This window comes from Phaseolus vulgaris, chromosome 7 (genome assembly GCF_051622355.1).
Source record: "Phaseolus vulgaris cultivar YP4 chromosome 7, ASM5162235v1, whole genome shotgun sequence".
In the NCBI taxonomy this organism is placed as follows: domain Eukaryota; kingdom Viridiplantae; phylum Streptophyta; class Magnoliopsida; order Fabales; family Fabaceae; genus Phaseolus; species Phaseolus vulgaris.
Genome location: NC_143504.1, coordinates 11,173,225 through 11,194,140, shown reverse-complemented (window position 1 = coordinate 11,194,140; position 20,916 = coordinate 11,173,225). Strand labels below are relative to the sequence as shown.

Sequence of the window (20,916 nt, the reverse complement as noted above, 5' to 3'; positions counted from 1 at the left end):
TTGTATTAAGAATATGTTTTTATTGTATGTGGTATAAAATAAATCTTTACCTCTGCAAGTTTATCATAAATAATAGTAATAGTTAAAAATAATTGGTGAAATGCTTATTAATTTAAAATTTATTTATAAAAATTATATTTTATTGGTATAATAGACTTTTATTTAGTTCATTCTTAAATCTTTTATAAATAAATGTAATCTACTTAGAATTTTAACATATGAATTAATCCTTTTATATATTTTTTATTATTTTTGAATAATATTTTTTTATATAATAATAAATAATTGATTATTTTATGTGTTAGCTTAACTGAAATATAAATTAAAATACCGAAAACTTTTATTAATAAATAAATAAAAAAGTGGTGGCAGGTCGCCACAGACACATGTCCACAAGCAGAAATTGAAAACGTAGAGAATGGAGAAAATGCATGTTCTTCTGTTAATTGTTGTGGCTAAATGCTTTTAAACTCCGAGACCAACGTTTCTAAAACGTACCTTGAAATTCTTAGCTTCTAATTCTCCTACAATTAATCTCTTTGCTCAGCCACCACCACCTACCGTCACTCAAACCACCATAAGGGTATTCCCTGTTCCTTTCTTTATCAGGATATCGCACAAAAGTTCAGTTTTTTTGTTTGTTTGTTTGTTTGTTTTGTTTTGTGTTTCGTATGCTGTTTTTTTTATTCAGATCTGGTGTAGTTTTTTTCTTTTGCTAAATGCATTCCTCGTTGAGGGACAATGTTGTTTGGTTTTGTCTCTTACTTGGAATTATTGGGAATCTCTTACTTTTTTTGTTATTTGCTTTGGAATTTGTGTTATTCGCGTGCATGCTTGCCAGTTTATGTTGCTTTCATGATGAAGCTGTGCTGTGTTAATTGTACATTTGAAACCGACACAAGTCTTGAGCTGTATACAGTATGAAAATATTGATTTGCAGGGTATTATTCAAATACGGTCTTTGGTTTGTCTGAATTTCTGTTTCCTTTTTGTTTATATAAAAACAATGTTGGGTGTTTCAAGTCAGGAAGATTTGGGATCTTGAAGTAGCATAGCTGTGTTCTTTACCTACTGTATTTTGTTTCAGATCTGGAAGGGAAGTGAATTGAATTAATGGATAAAGTTTTCATTTCATAATATTGTGTTTGATAGGAACTTGGGTATTAAGGGCTACCTAAGTCCTTCATAGAGTAATATAGGATACTCAGTGAAGGATTTAGGTGCCTGGTTCTCCCTAACAGTTAGTTTCTGAAAGTGGGTTCTCCAAGTTTTTGGGTTACTTATCAGGATCCGAGTACCAAACTTGTTGTATTCCAGTTGAAGTTGAAATATTAGGAAAAGCGTGCATCGAGTTTTGTATGGTATCAGGTCGAAGAGACTGTAATTTTCAGGTTGTTTTACTTTAGGATTTCAGGAATGATGCTCATGTATCTGAAATAACTTGAATTGAATGTTCATATTTGTTATATTTGAACTTGTGAGACTGCACATTCTGTCATTTATTCATTTCAATTACTGGCCAAAATTGGAAAACAAAGCAGGTACAGGGTGAATTGGCTTGTTTAAAAATTGTTACACACCATTTTTTGGAATCCAGTGTCAACTTTTGCATAACTACTAATTAAATTGTCATTGAGAACTCAGAAACGTTCACTTTCTGCATTATAGGAAAAGACCATTACTATGTGCAATGTATAACTTGTATAACATATCACGCAGAGGTTTTGTCACCTCCATTTATTTGGTTTCCTTGATAATACCCCAAATTATCATAATCTTCAGGCAATTGATACCACATTATAGAAGAGATATAATGTGGAACCAATTAGAGAAAATGAGGCTTGGGGGAAGATAAGTTTTATGAGTGTTGGTGCAAATTTAAAGCAATGCATGAAGAAAACTACTGTTGAAGGAAGATATTTATGAATGTTGTTGTAAACAATTTGTGAAATTTACACTTCATCCTATTTTATCCATTTTTACTTTACCTTGTTGATTTTTTGTTTTCTTTTTCCAGTTTTATTAGCGTTGTACAACAAACACAAATTACACTTTGCCAATAGTTTTCCTTTGATAGTTGTTCGTCATTATGCAGCAACCATGATAGATGAGCACCAGTTCTTTTCAAACCCTGTGACATGAACTGCAATAACTGTAAGGAAGCTTGGAGGTACCTCTAATCTTTTGAAGGAAACAAGTATTAATATTTACTGTATAATTACTGCGGGGAATAGTCATTTAGTTTGGATATGATGGAGTTCTGTGCTGAAAGTTCCCATTCAAATGGGAAACAAACTTTGAAGCATTCTAAACCTGCAGATGAAGTGAAAAGATCCAGTGAAAAGGCTCACAGAAGTTCCCTTTCCAATGGAAAGCAAAATTTGAAGCAAACTTCGACTTTTGTTAATCATGGTGAGCTTGTCATTGTAATGTTCATAGTCTAGTATGTAGATGGTCGTTTTCCTTTAGCATTGTTTGTTCATCTATTCTGTTCTAGTTTTCCACTTGAAAAGTAATAAACTATCTAGACATCCCATAGCTTGTTGATAGCTATTTTATTCATGTTAGTTACAAGGATGGTATGTAATAGTTTTGCTTATCCGTTGAAATAACATAACTTGAGGAATATGGAGGAAATTGTCCATGAAATATCTTTCCAATCTATATATACTAGGACTCCAAATATGTAATAAGAGAAAACAAGCTTCAAATACCTTTCTCACTATAAGGAGAGAGATCCAAAGTTCACGCACAAGAGATTCAATCCTTTTGATTTCAGCAAGAGCGGTGATATTCTGCTTTCATGCTACTTCTTGAGACAATCTTTTGTTTATGCAAGGACCACAAAACAAGATTTGTACTGAGATATATTACACAGTAACTGGTGGGAGATTTTCTATCATCAAGATCACACCCCCAATCAGCATCATTGAACCCAACCAGAGAGAGCTTTGCGCAGCGGCGAAGAAGATCGTGAGTGAGAGTGGCAGCAAGGTATCAAAGAATCTGTTTAACTGCCTTCCAATAGTGTTCCTACGGATTATGCATGTATTGACAAACTTTGTTGATAGAGTAAGCCAAATCAAGATGTGTGATTGTCAAGTATTGCAGAGATTCAACAAATGAATGATAGAGAGAAGAATCTAGAACCGTTGTACAATATTGAGTTAAACATAATAAAGAGACCATAGATGTTGGTTGTGACTTAGACCCAAGCATGTTGGCTTTATGCAAAATATCTTTTATGTATTTTGTTTGGGATAAGTGAATGTTGCCATCTCTGATCCAAGAAGTTTCAATGCCAAGGAAATAATGTAAGGAACCCAAGTCTTTCAAGGCAAAGTGTGGATGTAAAATTTTTAACGAGAGATGCAATGGCATGAGAAGAACTTCTGGTGATGATAATATCATCAACATATATGAGAATAAACATAGTAAAACTATTTGAAAACATAGTAAATAGAGAGGGATCACTTTTAGCAAGAGTGAAGCCAAAAGAGGGAAGAGTTTGACTTAGCTTGTGAAACCAAGAATGCGGTGCTTGTTTGAGCCCGTAGATAGCCTTTGTTTGCTTGCACACAAGAGTGGAATCCTTGGATACAAAGCCTGGAGGTTGCTGCATATAGACAGTTTCATCCAAATCACCACATAGAAAGGCATTGTTGATGTCTATTTGATGTATTGGCCATTGAGATGATAAAGCTTTGGTGAGAAAAACATGTATGGTAGTAGGCTTAACAACCGGACTAAAAGTATCAGTGTATTTCAATCTTGAGGTTGATGAAAGTCTTTGGTGACAAGCCTGGCTTTGTGTCGCTAGAAACTCCCATTTTGCATTAAATCTGTTCTTAAAAAGCCATTTTTAGCCAACCTTTCTCGCACCAGTTGGGAGATTGGTGAAGGTCCATATTATTGGCAAGAACAACATTGTATGTTGCATGGCACGGTACCAATCTGGATTGTTGAGAGCATCGTGAAAAGTACATTGTTCAACATACGAAGAAGTACTGGTAGTAGGAATCTTTGGTTTGAACACACCAGCTTTGGCTTTAGTAATCATGGGATGAAAATTATTGGTTGGTTGGTGAGGGAGAAGGAATACTTGGATGAGTTGGAGAAGGTGTAAAGCAAGAATCACCATAACCCTGAAAAGTGGGACTGTCAAAACCCTGCACATTAGAACTGGTTGGAGAATTATAAATATCATTTGAGTGAGTATCAACTATGTCAGATCTATCAGTTTGAATAATAGTAAGAGGAAGAGTGGGTGATGACTGATTATTAGTAGAAAAATTAGTAGATTTAAAAGGATTTGGATTTAAAGAGTAAGGAAACAAATTTTCATTGAAAATAACATGTCAAGAAATGTTGGTTCTACCAATAGTGGAAAGGCATATATATCCTTTATGGTTTGAATTGTAACCAAGAAACAACCACATAAAGGACCGAAAATCAAGTTTGCGTTTGTTATAAGGCCTTAACAAAGGATAGCACGCACAACCGAAAATTCTAAAAGAGTGATAATCAGGTTTTCTATAAAAAAGAGTTTCATAAGGATTATTATTGTTAAGCACCGATGTAGGTAAGATATTAGTGATCTTGACAATAGTTGTAAAAGCTTCTCCCCTAAACTGGAAAGGAAGAGAAGCAACAAGCAAAGAAATTCCAATTTAAGCTATGTGACGATGCTTTCTTTCAATTGAACCGTTTTGTTCATGAGTATGTGGACAAATTAATCTGTAATGAATTCCATTTGTAGAAAGATATGGTTTTAAACCTAAGAACTCTCTTTGGCATTATTAGTTTGGATGCACTTGAGAGTATAGCCAGTTTTGATTTTCATAATATATTTTAAGGGATTGAAAAATAGCAAATATTTGTGACTTAGAGTGCAACAAATAAAACCAAGTGAATTTTGAAAAAGCATCAAGAAAAAGCAACATAATAACGTGCACAAGTGGAAGCAACAACTAGAGAAGATCCCCAAATATCAATGAAAACAAGTTCTAAAGATTTTGTATAAATAGTTGAAGAATAAAGGTAACTGATAGGATTTCCTGAGAGCACAAGATTCACATAACTATTTGTGTGACATAAGGTATATTACAATTATTCATAACTTGGTGAACAATTTTGGCTAAAGCGTGTCCTAGCCGAGAATGCCACAATTGATAAGAAGACAACATAGGTGAAACAATAGTATTATGAGTAGAAAAAGCAAAATAATGATGAAAAGAAGGGAAGACATGGAGGTCATCCTTAAGTTTTTCGTGAAGGAGTATCTCCTTGGTGTCCTGGTGTTTAACATAACATTGGTTAGGATAAAACTCAAAGAACACATTGTTGTCTTTACCAAATTGTGCAATGCTAATTAAATTCTTGGTAATTTGAAGAACATGTTAGAGTTGCTTTAGAGAGACTTGTGGCAAAGTGTACACAACATTGCCAACATGATGAATGGACAAACCTGTACCATTATCTATCTTGACAATTTCAGAATCAAAATATGTGTTTTTGGTGGATAAATTGGTGTTGTCATGAGTGATGTGATGAACCACTATCTCGATATGGGGAGGATCATGCAACGTGGATGGAGTGCCAAGCAATGAAGGTTCGTTGTTGTCACGAACTGGAGAGAAAGTATGAGAAGGATTAACACTGATATTAGTCTGAGAGTTGTGATCACATCGATGCCAATAGTCAATGGCAGTATGGCCATTCTTGGCACATATCTAACACTGAACCTGAGAACCCTACAAAGTAGAGGAAGAAGTATTGTTCCAAGGACTTTTGTTATTCATCTTTTGGCCAAAAGATTATGAATACTTTGTGAAGTTGTTTTGGCAATAGAAAACATATCCAGCTCTACGCGGATGTGAAGTGTTTCAATCGCGACTGCTTTGCAAAGTGTCAGTGGACCACGACGTATAAACTAGATTAGCTTGAGGAAGATTTTGGTCAGAGGCACAATTATTCTCAAAGTGTTTTTCTTGGACAAGTATAAGAGCTTTGATTTCCTCAACACTGTATGGGTCAAGCTGTGAAGTAACCAAGGTGATGAAGCTGTCATACTCCTTAGACAAACCATCAAGAATTGCATTGATGTGATCCTCATGTGAAAGAGGAGATCCAACAACAACAAGAGTATCTACAGTTCTCTTGAAGAATGAAAACCCACCATCTTTGTAAGAATTAGTGTGGTCACTGAAGCAAGCAACCAAACAATGAGCAGTTGATCTTGTTGTTCATGGTTGAGGAATTCAGTGCTGATATTGTTGGTGATCTCATCTTCTGGGGTTTTAAACTTGAGAGGAATGGCCGACCCTTCCAAGAATTGAGTGAGTTTAAGATCATGAACAGTTGCAAGAACCTGTTGTTACCAGAAAATGAAATGTTCATCATCAAGCTTAAGATTGATTGGAGTGTTGAATGTATGGAGAACAAAGGAGGATGATCAGTGTTTAGGGTAGCTAAGGAAGAAGAAACCATGGAAGATCTTTGGCTTGTGATACCATGTAAGGAGAGAGAGAAAAGGAATGGATGTGTGTATCAGTATTATAGAAGGAATGCAAAAACAGAGTACCTACACTTGAGAGCCCATGCACCATTCATACCTATACTACGTAAAACTCACTGAGAAAGAATTAGAGAAACAAATAATGAAATAGTACTAGCTTTATCATAATTTTTCAGTTTTTCTATTTTCTGTTCATATTTTAATTTTTCTACTGTAATTTAAAACCTAATGTGAATTGATATATATATATATATATCTGCAGCTGCAATTGCTTGGCATGAGGATAGAAGAAAATGGATTGGTGATAGGTCTCAACATCCACCAAAAATAGCTAAAGATCAAATTATTAGGTATAACTAAAGCCAACTTTTTTTCATTCACAGTAGGATTAATCATTGTTATTAGAGTATAGTTGTAATGAAAGTTTGGGAAGGTGTTTTATCTTATCCTTTTTATGAGAAAAAACAGGAAATGAGATAATGGTTTTGGAGGGTTTTTTTAATACATATTTTTCTACTTTCTTATAGATATTTGCAGCCTTATTTTCCAAACTAAAGTTTCTTCATTATGCTTAAGACACAGGAAATCACTCTATTGCTTGTCATCTTTTATACCCGTTCCATGGTGAAATCCTATTCCTCACCTGATAAACCATCCTTGCCAATGAATTAAATGTTCTGTTTCTGGCATTAAAAGAAGTCATCTAATCTGATCTCCTTTTTCTGGTATTACACTTTAATAATTTATTTACATATTTACCTAATTCATAAATAAACAATAAATGGCACGTGTAATTAAATTTTAAATATCTATTTGGCATATGTTATAATTATTAAATTACTAAATTGGTTGTAAACTTCAAATTGGGTTGAAGGTGACTCATATAAGCATCACCCAATGTCATAACTAGCTGTTACTAATTCTGAAAGAAATATCCATGACTAGAGTTTCTAAGAATAAAAAAGATGTTGTTTTTACATGCCTGAAATACAGTTCACTGGTTAATAGATAAATTTATCTGATGAGGGAATAACTGGCATTCCTATTGAAATAAATTTTAGATTATTATGGAAAATTATTTTACATGGTAATTACTTTCATGATCCAATCTAAAGTAATTACATTGAATACACTTTTTTATATATCTGGCTCATAAAGATATGAATTGATGAACTATACATCCTTTTTATAAACTTTCAGAGCCATCAAAGTACAATCTAATTATTCATTCATATAGATCACAATTGTTTATATATTTATCAACCATTTATATAATCTAATTATTCATTCATACAGGAATTTACAAACCAATCGGTAATAGAAGATAGATTTATCTGTGGACATTGTCCCGAAAACTACAATCTCTCCTTAAAGGAAATCAAATAAAAACACTAACAAAGTGGTTCATTTGTGCTCTTTGATAAAGTGAGGATTGAGAAAAGAAGTATGATATTAAGACTTAAACAAAAGAGGAGGGTTCAACCCCAAACACTAGTCAATTAATTGGGAGAATCTCAAGACTTAAATATCACTCCAAATAGTTGATTCCATCAAACTTATTAATTCATATAGCACTTATAACATGTCATCAATAGCAATATGCAACGAGAAACATGCATGCATAAATTAGATTCCACCTGAGTTATACCAAGAATTTGCATCAGACTTAAATACCGGTAGATAGATTGCTCAAAGGGGACCATGAAAAAGTTTAAAATTGTAACCTGAGAAGGCCTGCACTTGCTTTTCTTATTCTTTCTTGTGTGTACAAATATATATTTTTTCATATAAATTCTCTTCAATACATGTTAAGGGTTTTCTGTCCAATAATAAACAGGGATAATGTACACAGATAAATCTGTGTTTTATTACCAATTCACTTAGCTTCTTTAACAACTCTAATAGTTTTGAACATGTTTTTGTCAGCTGGTCAACGTCTTATGAAGAGCTACTTTCAACTAACGAACCTTTTGCAGAGGCAATACCCTTACCTGTAAGATTCCTTTATCTAAAAAAATCTAATCTAATGCATAAAAATATGTGTTCAAATGAATCTCATAATGTAAAAGTCTACTTATAGTATGTAAATCTCGGAGCATGAACTATAGTGTTGACAATCAAGTTAACCCTTTCTTGCCAAAGTGTTTTGATTGTTGAGTCACAAAGAACTCCAATTTCTCAAAGTATCTCTAATGCATAGGTCTTAACTAGAGTCTTAAATTTAAGATTTAGGTCTTATTAGAAAGTCTCATTGAAACATGCTGTATGATATTGTGATGGTCTTAAATTTAAGATTTGTAAAATAATTTTATTTATTTATATATTTAAATAAATTTTGTAAGGTGTAAAATATTGAAATGCAAAAGAAACATTATAAAAGTGCAAATCTTATAAGATTTTATCATTGGAACAAAACTTGTAAGAGTATTTTAAAAATGATGTAGTATGGAGAGATCCACTTAAGCTAAAATAAGATCTCATGAGAAGGTTTAATAAGACTGTTGCATTGGACATGCTCTCACTTTCTCTTAACCAATTTACACCTGCATCAGTAATTTTAACTCAATACTTGTACATTCATTTTGTAGCTTTTCCAGCTATTACATTGAAGAAACCTTTACCATTGTTGTCTTTCAGAGAATTCCAGAACAACTGCATTTTATAGTAATTCATTTGATGCTAAAGGAGTTCTTGAATAATATTTCTTCCATGTACTGAAACAAAATTGATGTATTGGTGGTGGCTCATGCAGGAGATGGTAGATTTCTTAGTCGATATTTGGCTTGAAGATGAAGGCTTCTTTGACTAGATTGTTGGAAGTTTTAGTTAAATGTCCAATGAAACAAGAACTGTGTGTAAAGCCTCTAATATGCAATGACTTCATTGCTCTTGTAGGTGTCCTCCAAGTTAACCAAGCATCTAATCCTTTTATATGTAGAAATCGTTAATGGTTATTATTTTGCATCATTTATCCAATGACACATTTCATTATATATGCACAAACCCCACAAAAAAAAATTTATTTGTATCTACTGATCCATCAGCAAATGAACAAGTTCATATCCATGTATTAAACAGACGCTTTGATCAATGCTACTTTTACATTTATAAATTCAAAATGTGCTGCAATTGTGTTTTGTTGTGACTTCCTGTGACAAGCCTAGGATTTCTGTTCGGAGTCATCATTTTTTTATGGAACCAAATAGGATATAGAACTTTTATAAAATACATGATGTTATTGTTTCATATCTTTAAAATATTGTATGAATTGTTTATTGTCAATATTAAAAAAAAAATCAGAAAAGTAACATCAATTTTTCATGATAACATACTAAATGTTTGTTTTAAATTTTTTGTTTTAGGGTTTTCCTAACCGTCCAAAATTCTATAACCTAATGTCTCACATAACCGGTCTTTAATTAAGATCATTCAGATTACCATGTAACCAATAATTAAGATCATTCAGTTTACTATGTAACAGGTAATTAAGATCATTCAGTTTACTATAGATGCTATTTTTATTTATTTATTAAAACGCACAATAAAAGAGCCATGGATAAATTCAGAGTATTTTCTTCTTCCATCTAAACTTAAAAACAATCTTACTACTTCCACAATGAAGAGAATCTAATTACAATTGTAGAATGAATGTATAGTACCAACTGATGATTTGGACAATATATCTAAAATTATTTTTATCAGTATAAAAATCTTTATATACTAAAATTAATCTCGTTATTTCCTTTTCTATTTGTTTCAAAAATCTATTTGTGTTGTTGAGGGAAGGTAAAATAAATAAACTGTGAACAAATGTTATTTACAACAATTAATAAAATCAATTCATTCTTATAACTGCCTTTTTATTATATATTTTTTACTATTTTAATCCTAACTTGCTATTTTTTTAACATTTTAACTGCTTTACTATTATTGTAAAAAACATGTACACACATTTTAAGAGTACCTACACTATTAATTACTCTGTTAACTCGAAATAAATGTTGAACATTCCATTGCTGAAGAGAGAAAATTTTCTCAAGTCAGATTGCCCCATGGGCCATGGCAAACTTTGTTTGCAAATTATCACAATGATTAAGTTACGCCATCAGAGAATAATATGAATTTGTAACAATAAGCTACGTTATTACGTCATTGACGTAACTTAAACAAAGACGATTAGTAAGGTAAAACACGATTAGATATTAATCAAACAAAAAAAAATGTGTCATTGAATTAATTTTATGCATAAATTGTTTTAACATGATGTAAAGATATTAAATATCACTTAAATTGATAGTAAGGAGAGACTACTTTAAATTAACACTACCTATTATTTTTGTGATTTATATTTGTCTATTATCTATTTCATTAATATAAAAAGTTCCTTTTAAATATGTATCTATATACTTATTGCTGATAAAAAAAAAAAATTCTACTCTTGAAACAACTATTCTTTTAAACTTAAATGACTATTCTTAATAAAAGAAGTTATTTATACAATAAAAAATACTATCTACATTAAAATTATAAAAATAAATTAATATTATAATTTTTTTATTTTTTATTTTAATAATTATTATCGTAAGAAAAAAAAATAGCCACACCTATAAATGGATGTGTGTGCTTCCCCATCTTTAAATAAAGGTAGTTGGAAAATAGTGCATGCAGGCGCCACGTGTCGTTGGAAACTTCGATAGTACGCAAATAAGAACATTTTATTACTATGATCCTGAAGTGGAACAAAAGTGTGGAAAAGAAAATGGGGCACTGTAACGGTTTCTTCACGCTGTGCCCTCTTCTCCTTCTTCTCACGCTTCCTTCTCTTTCCGGCGCCGATCTCGAGTTCGATTTCTCGGCTAAGATCAGAGACCTTAACCTTTTTCCTTCACAAGATGTCAACATCGTTCACCACCCTAATTGTCACGCCAACAAAGTTGTCGAGAAACCCCTCAGATTTCCAAACTTGTTGCCTTCGCACTCTGGCGTTTCCCTCGACAATTTGACTCATTCCGCTGGTTACTATCCTATTGTCCATTCTCATGCAGCCAGGTTTGCTTTTGATTTTATTGGATGTAGATTTCAGTTTATGTTTTTCAACGTTCACGTTGAGTTAAATGGTTAAACCCAAGCTTTGTTGTTGTTCGTACCATTTGTTGTTCAACCTTATGTTTCTTTTCAGGAAAACAAAACAAGAAAAAACATGAACATTTTTAAGTTATGGTTTCGTCTGGCTAAATGACTTATTTAATACGCCGCAAACGCTTGTTATATAAGTTGGTTTTAGTCCGTGGAGAAAACTTAATTCATTTTATCCTGGAGAAATTTTATGATTTTTTTTAATTGTTTTCATATAAGTTCTATTTAATTTCATAGGCTATTCTGGAGAGCTTATTAAAATAATTTTGGAACATAATTCTAAACTATTTTTGGGAGCACTTTATAATACGATGAAGAGGGGAAAGAAAATGGTTGTGAATTAAATAGTTTTTATTCCTTTATGTTGGTGAATATGATTGTTGCGGGGCCAGTGCTGCAAATCCTTGGTATGTAATTGTTATTTACTTGTGGGTTTGGGTTGAATGGTGCAGGATGTTCTACTTTTTCTTTGAATCACGGAACAGTAAGAAGGATCCTGTTGTGATTTGGTTGACTGGGGGCCCTGGTTGTAGCAGTGAATTGGCTGTGTTTTATGAAAATGGCCCTTTTAAGATTGCTGACAATATGTCCCTTGTTTGGAATGATTATGGTTGGGACAAGGTAGTCCTCATATTATTTGTTGTCTTTCAATTGCCTTTCTTTTGTTCCTGTGATTATCTTGTATGAGGTCTTGATAAATTGCCTGGTGATCTTTCAGGTGTCTAATCTTCTCTATGTTGACCAACCAACTGGAACTGGATTTAGTTACAGTACGGACAAGCGTGACATCCGTCATGATGAAGAAGGTGTGAGCAATGACTTGTATGACTTTTTACAGGTACTTGTGTTTTCTCTGAATACTCGTTATACAACATTAATGCAGTGTCTTCTTATCTGGTTACCTGACTTATGTTTGTTGTTTCTTTTCTGGAACAGAAGCTGTATCTCCTATCTTTTTATCCTCTAACATTTCTTAATGGCTCTTCTTAGAAGGCCAAAACTAAGCAATGTGTTGTTACCTTTGATTTTGATTTAAACACCTTGCTGAGCCTCACCAGCAATGTCTTGTCTTAGCAAGTTTTCTGTTTACCCTACAGGCCTTCTTTGCTGAACATCCTGAGTATGCAGAGAATGACTTTTTCATTACTGGTGAATCATATGCTGGACATTATATTCCAGCTTTTGCAGCTCGAGTCCACAGGGGAAACAAAGCTAAAGAAGGAACTCATATAAACCTAAAGGTCTGTTCCATTGATATGTGAGCTATTCTTTCTTATGTTTAAGATATGCACTGAAAGGTGAGGTGACTTCTTGGCTGATTGGAAGTTGTTAAACAGGGATTTGCCATTGGTAATGGACTAACTGATCCTGCGATTCAGTATAAAGCTTACACAGATTATGCACTGGACGTGGGCCTAATTCAGAAGACTGACTATGATCACATCAATAAATTGATGGTCCCAGCCTGCGAAATGGCAATAAAACTATGTGGTAATTACATGTGATTTTGTTCCATGTTGTGCTTTTAGTGGATGTTGTGTTTCTTATATTTTGTATTTTGGAAGCTAGGGCTATAATTGAATTAAACCAAGAGAAATGTTATAGGTATTCATGTATTTATTTATTTTAATGAATGCTGAGTTCAACCTCTAGTTCAGTTCCTATTCTAAATTTTAATTTGAACTCAAGTTTCTTTAATGAATCAAGCTTACCTTTGGTGAATTTAAGTTGATTTTAAAAGTAACTCTTGAGAAAACTACATTTGTCTTTTTGAAGTATATGTATGTCTTTCTATATTAGCAAACTAATAATATACAATAACATCATAGCTAAAAAATATTATATATGAATAATTACATAAATAAAGTATACAAATTGGGGCAAATTAGTACCTTGCAAATGTTTATAGTTTTTTATTGTTACCAAGACTTGCCTAAATTAGTTATCTAAATTGTTCTTTAGAGTTGTGTATTGTCCATAATATACAATAATTTAAATTGGATATATTATTTAGTGTAGTGTATCATATTATTTTTTTAAGTATGTTATAACTATCTTGATTCTCGACTATAAATGCATATTACCTTTTTCCAACCTCATCCAGTGGGATTAGTTGTTGTTTGTAAAAGTGCATGCTACTTTTTTAATTATGGATTATAAGAAGAAAATTCTCCAATCATATTTAGAGTTTTACATTGACAATATGCAATGGATTTAATGGGAACAGCTACTGTAGTTATGCCACTTTATTTAAGTTTTGTCCTTATATGAAATACTTTTAAAATTCTACATATATTAATATTATAGTGGATTTTAACTTCCAGAGCTTAATAAATCTGTGCTCCCACTGGCGGTGGTGTCTTCTGATTGGCTAGTTTCTATTACCTTTGTGCTTAAGATTTGCTTCAATCCTTTCAGGCACTGATGGAACAATTGCATGCACGGCTTCATATCTTGTTTGTAATACGATATTCAATTCCATCATGTCACATGCTGGCAATATCAATGTGGGTAACATAGTTGCTTCCCCTTCTGTGCGGTTTAGATGTCTGTAGTACTCAAGTTTGCTTGTTGGCGGAATTTAATTAACTCTACTGAAGCTCTTTTGTGGGAGCCCATTGTGCATGAAGCATGGTCAAAGTACAGGCTTTTTTGTTCAAAGAGATTCTGATACCATGTTAATGAATCACTCAATCTAAAAAGTCTGTTGTCAAGTTAGGAGTTAAGATGGATTTTGATTTTCTTGAACAAATTTTGATAAAATTTACTTAACGTTTTGCTTCCCATAATAATTTCTTCTGAAAAAAAAAAAAGTTAAACATCAACATGTTATATGGTTGAATTGAAGTAACCAGTTTATGTGATGGCAGCACATGATTAAATGTCTGAACTATATTCTCTCAAAATGAATAGTCATGTGGTTAGTTGACTTGCCTAACCAACTCTGTAACTCTTTGTTTATTACTTTCTCAGTGGAGTATATTTTGAACGAGAAATTTTAAGCTTTTAATTCTGTATGTTAGCTAGAAGGTTTTCATGTGTTGACATTTATGGAGTTTGTGCCAAGTCTTGTAGGAACACAGCATATTCAAAACTTTGACCAGCTACTTTATTATTGTGCTGCAGTATTATGACATCCGGAAGAAGTGTGAGGGGAGCCTCTGCTATGATTTTTCGAATATGGAGAAATTCTTGAACCTGAAATCTGTTCGGGATGCACTAGCAGTTGGAGATATTGCTTTTGTGTCTTGTAGTTCCACAGTTTATCAGGCAATGTTGGTGGATTGGATGAGGAATCTCGAAGTTGGTATTCCTGCCCTTCTTGAGGATGGAATCAATATGCTTGTGTATGCTGGGGAATATGATCTCATCTGCAACTGGCTTGGTAAGTGCTTATGCCTTTAAAATTTCATATATTAAACTTTTCAGTGCAATGTGTAATGTTCTTTTTCCTTGTGGTATGAATTCAATGATTAGGTAATTCAAAATGGGTTCATGCCATGGAGTGGTCAGGCCAGAAAGAATTCGTGTCCTCACCCGAAGTTCCTTTCACAGTTGATGATTCTGAAGCTGGATTATTGAAGAATTACGGACCATTAAGTTTCCTAAAGGTATGTATCTCTCTCATCCCCACCTCCAACCCCCTCCCTGCACACACAAACATTGTAGATGTGTATGATTGTCATACAAAGCAAATACAAACTTGTCCTTGCTGCTTTAATGTGTATGATATGCTTCATTTACCTACGAACTTTCCTGTGGCTTGGTAAGATGAAGACTTACTTTGATATTTTGTGGGGGGAAATACAGGTCCATGATGCTGGTCACATGGTGCCGATGGATCAGCCAAAGGCTTCGTTAGAAATGCTGAAGAGGTGGACTCAGGGAACCCTTTCAGAATCTGGAGATGATGCGGAGAAATTGGTTGCAGAGATGTAATCTGTTACATTGTAATTAGTTCTGCAAAAGAATACAAAAGTATAATCCAATAACAGAGGAAATTAAGTAACCAGCATGTGTTTTCCACCAACCCGAACTCATTATCTTAAAACCAGGGTGAATCAAAGCCGTGCAATGCAAGCAAAGAACTAATAGAATTTAGTAAAATGTAAAATGTTGAGATGTAAATGGCTTACACTTCAAACTTCACATCGTTAGATTTTCATTGCTTACACATTGCTGAGTGGCACACGAATCCCATCCATTGCATAATTTTTATTTCTTTTACATGATAAAATTATTAAATATAAAATAAAGAAATAGGTAAGATTTCTTCCAGTTTTGAGAAACTGAATATAAAACATCCATAGGTAATGTAAACAAATGAAGTTCAATGCTTTAATAATATTATTTTACTTTTCATTTATAAACATTTTCGAGCTATATATAATTTAGACAAATTTTAACTATTGTTCAAATAAGTAAATATAGAAGTATAATTAATTGAGAGAAAAAAGGACTAATTTGAATTATAAATTGATTTAGTTTAGTTAATTAACATATTTAATTTAAATTAGTATACAATGATTGGAATATGCTATTCAACGTATTAAAGTTAATATAACAGTAAGGTAAGTTATTCATTATAACAGATTAACTAAAGTAAAATGAAAGATCAAGAGGAAGAGTACTTCTTTTAATTATTCTTGGAATAAATTGATTATATATATATATATATATATATATATATATATATGTGGGAGAGTCGTAGGAGGAGAAAAAGAAAGAAAAGTAGTGAACAAAAATCATGTCATCTGCTACTTCCATTGGATTATCAGCAAATTCGTGGTTGCGCTGTCATGCCCGAATGCCTCCTTCATGTTTTCCAGTTTCAGTGTCTTATTCTTCTTCTTTGAACTCTTCTAAGCTCTGCCATTATATCCGGAGAGCATCCTCTGAAGGTAAAATTTACAGTCCTATCATTGTCTTCTCTTCATACCCATTTGGGGCATCGTGCCTTTCTTTAAACCAACTTCAATTATGTCAACACTCCTACCCACAAGTGATGTGAATTTTTTGTTTTTTCTTTCTATGTCGTGAAGTATATAGATTTGGAGTTGGAGCTTCTGAGCTTACTTATCTAACTTCTATCAATAAAATTGACAAAAGAAAGGAACTTTTATTCAGGGGGTGCTGCGAATTACAATTCTTTATATAATGTTTTTCCATATTACAGGACTTCCTAATGAGCTGGTTGAAGACTCCAAATTCGTTCCTTTGAATGCGGAGGATCCTACATATGGTCCACCTGTAAGTCATGGTTAGTTTTGAATAACATGTTTTCTATCACTTATTATAACTTTTCACATCACTGCCACGAGAAAATAATTTTCAACATACACACTCTTACAAAATGCCTATTAACTAACTTTTCATGGAAATTAAAAGTTGTTATCTTTCTAGTGTCTCTAATGGGCCTTGATTTCATATTTATTTAGCTTTGGAAATTTAAATTGGGTGAGTTTTGTGGATGCTCATTTCACTCTATCGTGACTTGGGTCAGAACTTTGTAATCTGGCTCTGACATTATATGCAGTCAAACTCAACTTTCTTTCGTTTTGCAGGCCTTATTGTTGTTGGGCTTTGAAGCAGAAGAAGCTTTGAAGGTGATCTTACCATGACCCATGTAGTATGATATGCTAGTCTTTGTAAAGAATAACGTAGTAGTTTCATGTCTTGAAAGATTGAAAATGCCTTCTGCTGTTTCTTTTACTTAAGTGGTCTTTCGGTGTTCTTGAATGTCTAATCAAACTTCGGTCTGGTTATTGTTTGTGCTTTCAATTTGATGACCCAAAATATCATCGATGAGTACCTTTTGTTGATATTTTTGCCACTGTTGAAAATACTCTATATACCTTGTAATGTATCATTAATTTATCAACTGCCAGTAAATTACTATAGTAACATAGCCAAGCAGCTTATGGAGATTATCCAGTCATATTTAACTTCAGATATATTACCATTCAATGCCTAGGTCATCTATTCTTTCCAAATATGTCATTTGTTAGTATAATGTTCATCTCGTTTCTTGAGCAGATTCAACAGCTTTTGAAAGAGTTAGATGGTGAATTCCTGAAGGTAACATCTCATTTCTTGTCTTTCATGACCTTTTTATTTGAAAACCAATAATATTGTTTCCAGGTCTGATTAAATACCCACTTAAATGGCCAAATATTGTTTCCTAATCACAACTAATATAATCAATGCTGTATCTCTTTGACCTACGTGGTGAATTGTGTTACTTTTAGTTCTCACAGATCATTGCTTCAACATTATATATTTCCAAGAAAACAATATTATCATGGAAAAATTACTACGAATTTGATAGTGTAAATAGCACATCACAATCAATTAAAGATGCATTAGATCAACTAAGAAAATGAATATCTATAGTTTACCCATAAATAAACGAAGGGCGAGTTGTGCACAAGACTCCCAGTTAAAGTATGGAGAAGGTAGATTTTAGAAGCCTTATCCCCACAAGTCGATGGGCTATTTCTAGGAACCTCTTACCATTTTGGTTGAGGCTCACCCTCTAGGATTTTTCACATCACTAACAAATTTGGAGGTAATGTAACAATTTTAATTTCCGTAGTTATCTTGAAAAGTATTGAAAAAATAAACAGGGAATATAATGTATCGCATTGCAGGTAATCTATTGTACAGAAGACATGATTACAAGTTCTCTTTGGGAGGCAATGCATACAACACAACAGAGTATGGAAGAGGTCAAGGTATAATTTTTTATGTATTACTTTCATCTAACATCTTTCTCTGTCCACTCGTGAACTTGAACTCATAGAGTGATAATAAATAACAGAAGAAAAGTTTTTCCCTTGTTATTGCAGCCTACCATTTCACACAAATTCATCATTTATTGGCAGTTTGTTATGTAGACATGACATTATTGTATCAAAACTGTGGAGAACTCACACCATCTCTAATTTTGTGAGCATAAGAATCTTTAACCTACAGCACTATATAAGTTAATAAACATGCTTCTAATGCAGTAAGGAACTTTCACATAGAACATATTGATATTTCATTCGGCCATGACAATCCTTAACTTGTGAATTACATTCAAATCTCTTCATGTTCAGTATTTTGTACCCTGCAGATAGCCAAGTCACTTCCCCGGATATGTTTCTTGTCTGGTTTAAGCGGAGAGGAGATGATGATGTTCATAGATTCTTTTCCGGAAACTGGTAAGAAAAATATGATCACATCCTCAATAGTTCCTTTGGGTCTATTGAAGATAAAATCTTTCTTTCTTAATATTCTTAGCAGAACAATGGTTTGGAGTTTTTGTTATGCAGGACTAAAACCAGCTGCATTTGCTGCACTTGTTCCCAACAGTGCCAATAAACCCCTGCAGGAACTGATAGAAGAAGTAAAGGGAGACCATGAGACGCTGGTATGTATTTATTTCGGAAACCATTCTTTGTCATTTTCAATGAGCTTATGATCAATCGGAAACGTATTTTATGACTGCAGACTGGAGAAGAGATATGAATATTTAAATTCCCACTGAATCCATGGGAGCAATTGGAAAGCCACATAATCTGATGAATCTACACTATTAAATCTCAATCAAGTTAGGATTTGAAGTGTACAAAAGCTATGATTGTTCTTAGTCATTATTTTTAGACCATCTTTTCTTTTTCCTTTGTTTAGCAGGAACTTTTAAATTTTGGTCCGTCCACAATGTTAAATAGGATATTTCCTCAGCAGTAGCTGTTACGTGAATTAATATTTATCAAAATTATTAGAATTTGAGGACTGAATGTGCCGATTGAATGTAGGCTTTTGCTTCCTACAACACTTCAATTTCTACTTGCATCCCACAATTTTTGAAAAACCAGTTTTGCCTTTTAGAGTTTTATTTGAAAGGCATGACCTCCATGGAAGACGTGTTTGGCGGTGGTTGTTTAGAAGTAAGACTAGTTGGTTTCAGGTATAGAAGGGTATTATTTTTAGTATTAATGGTTGAAATGATGAAGATGAACGTGTTTGTAGAACAAACAAATGACTTAGAATAGCATTTATGGAATTGGTGGAGAACATTCTGGATAACACAATATGGAAGAGTGCAGGTGGTTGTCATGGTACTCTGTAATCGTTTTTCTAGAACATAATTTTGTACATTCTGGAAAGCACATTCTGAAAGTAACGCACAAGATTTATGGAATGGGAAGTTCATAATATTTTTGAAAGCCTTGATCCAAAAGGTTATGTTATGGGTTATATGTCTTTTGAAAACTGTGTTATGGAATAATAATTATTTTATGGAAAAAAAATATTCAAAATAATATTTGTGATTTCTGCAAAGGTAATTCTATAATTGTATTGTTTTCATCCGGAAACCATATTCTGGAATATAAAATTACAATTCCAAAATTACTTTTCTAGAAATCATAAATATTGTTTTGGATTTCAATTTCTAAAAATTAAATTCTATATTTTGTATTTCCTAATGTTTGGTTTGGATTGGGCAGTGGAAAGTTGAGGGTGTGAGAGGGTGAAAGTATGAAGATTTGAGAAAAAGTGTGAAGAAAGTTGAAGGTGTTTGGATTGGGGTAATATGTTAGTGTAGATGTTTGACGAAAGTTTATTGAAGTTTGTGAGTGATGTGATGGTTGTGAGAATTTTTTTTTTAAATATGTAAAAATATAAGTTTATAAATTTACCCTTTTAAAATATTTAAATAATAAAACATGAAATATAAAAAAATACAAGTTCCTTATCATTTTTAGAACATAATTTTTTTTGTAAAAAAAATTATAAATAATATGATGAGTGTGATTGAAAAAAAAAATTTACAAATTCATTTAATATATAAAAAATTAATTAAGTATTTTAGAAGATTAATATTATTTATTATTATAAATTTATTTTTATATAAATTATTATATTTATTTTTATTATTATTATTAATATTTAATATAAATAAAGCAAAATAAAAATAATTAATAATAATATTATTATTATTTATTAAAATTATTTGATTTATATTTATTATCATTATTTTAAAAATTTATTTCAGTTAATATTATTATTTATAATTTTATTATTATTTTATAAATTAATTTTAAATATTATTATTATTTTAATATTTATATTATTAGTATTAATAATACTTTATATTTAAATTATAATTGGATGATTTTTATTAAAATTTATTGTCATGTAAAAGAGATAAAAAGGACATAATTGTATTTTGTTAGATCCATGTTCCTTCATCTTTCTTTACAATTTGCTCAAGA

The 20,916-nt window shown here is 32.2% G+C and overlaps 3 protein-coding genes across 6 annotated transcripts; all 3 read left to right on the top strand.

Moving 5' to 3' along the window:
• The first annotated feature begins 375 nt into the window (after window positions 1–375).
• Window positions 376–9,636, top strand: LOC137827897 (zinc finger protein). Of its 3 annotated transcripts, none has more exons than XM_068634257.1 (5): window positions 376–583; window positions 2,096–2,412; window positions 6,780–6,867; window positions 8,444–8,510; window positions 9,270–9,636. In XM_068634257.1, exons 2-5 carry the CDS (start codon window positions 2,250–2,252, stop codon window positions 9,324–9,326), a joined length of 375 nt encoding a protein of 124 aa, XP_068490358.1. In that variant the 5' UTR covers window positions 376–583; window positions 2,096–2,249; the 3' UTR covers window positions 9,327–9,636. The 3 variants fall into 3 exon arrangements, with proteins under 3 accessions (XP_068490358.1, XP_068490357.1, XP_068490360.1); XM_068634256.2 differs by having other exon boundaries at window positions 381–583; window positions 9,155–9,274; XM_068634259.1 differs by lacking the exon at window positions 376–583 and adding an exon at window positions 981–1,391.
• Window positions 9,637–11,264: 1,628 nt separating this feature from the next.
• On the top strand, window positions 11,265–15,662 carry SCPL49 (SERINE CARBOXYPEPTIDASE-LIKE 49). Its single transcript, XM_068634255.2, has 9 exons — window positions 11,265–11,566; window positions 12,106–12,274; window positions 12,372–12,491; window positions 12,751–12,894; window positions 12,991–13,144; window positions 14,072–14,160; window positions 14,780–15,038; window positions 15,131–15,264; window positions 15,464–15,662. Exons 1-9 carry the CDS (start codon window positions 11,277–11,279, stop codon window positions 15,590–15,592), a joined length of 1,488 nt encoding a protein of 495 aa, XP_068490356.2. The 5' UTR covers window positions 11,265–11,276; the 3' UTR covers window positions 15,593–15,662.
• Window positions 15,663–16,351: 689 nt separating this feature from the next.
• On the top strand, window positions 16,352–19,437 carry LOC137827895 (vacuolar acid trehalase). 2 transcript variants are annotated; one of them, XM_090305089.1, is made up of 8 exons: window positions 16,352–16,554; window positions 16,830–16,913; window positions 17,218–17,259; window positions 17,690–17,731; window positions 18,304–18,387; window positions 18,771–18,858; window positions 18,970–19,067; window positions 19,148–19,437. In XM_090305089.1, the coding sequence occupies exons 2-8, from the start codon at window positions 16,911–16,913 to the stop codon at window positions 19,163–19,165; spliced, it is 375 nt and encodes a 124-aa protein (XP_090161215.1). In that variant the 5' UTR covers window positions 16,352–16,554; window positions 16,830–16,910; the 3' UTR covers window positions 19,166–19,437. The 2 variants fall into 2 exon arrangements, with proteins under 2 accessions (XP_090161215.1, XP_068490355.1); XM_068634254.2 differs by having other exon boundaries at window positions 16,353–16,554; window positions 16,830–16,903.
• Window positions 19,438–20,916: the final 1,479 nt, after the last annotated feature.

What these genes read in the sequence shown, in the direction of transcription:
- LOC137827897 (XM_068634256.2), top strand. Translation starts at nt 2,250, where the DNA reads ATGATGGAGTTCTGTGCTGAAAGTTCCCATTCAAATGGGAAACAAACT. An exon ending in GCTAAAGATCAAATTATTAG is followed by an intron (nt 6,868 to 8,443) that starts GTATAACTAAAG and finishes TGTTTTTGTCAG; the next exon opens with CTGGTCAACGTCTTATGAAG. An exon ending in CAGAGGCAATACCCTTACCT is followed by an intron (nt 8,511 to 9,154) that starts GTAAGATTCCTT and finishes GTTGTCTTTCAG; the next exon opens with AGAATTCCAGAACAACTGCA.
- SCPL49 (XM_068634255.2), top strand. Translation starts at nt 11,277, where the DNA reads ATGGGGCACTGTAACGGTTTCTTCACGCTGTGCCCTCTTCTCCTTCTT. An exon ending in GTCCATTCTCATGCAGCCAG is followed by an intron (nt 11,567 to 12,105) that starts GTTTGCTTTTGA and finishes TGAATGGTGCAG; the next exon opens with GATGTTCTACTTTTTCTTTG. An exon ending in AATGGCAATAAAACTATGTG is followed by an intron (nt 13,145 to 14,071) that starts GTAATTACATGT and finishes CAATCCTTTCAG; the next exon opens with GCACTGATGGAACAATTGCA.
- LOC137827895 (XM_068634254.2), top strand. Translation starts at nt 16,401, where the DNA reads ATGTCATCTGCTACTTCCATTGGATTATCAGCAAATTCGTGGTTGCGC. An exon ending in ATCCTACATATGGTCCACCT is followed by an intron (nt 16,904 to 17,217) that starts GTAAGTCATGGT and finishes TTCGTTTTGCAG; the next exon opens with GCCTTATTGTTGTTGGGCTT. An exon ending in TAGATGGTGAATTCCTGAAG is followed by an intron (nt 17,732 to 18,303) that starts GTAACATCTCAT and finishes ATCGCATTGCAG; the next exon opens with GTAATCTATTGTACAGAAGA.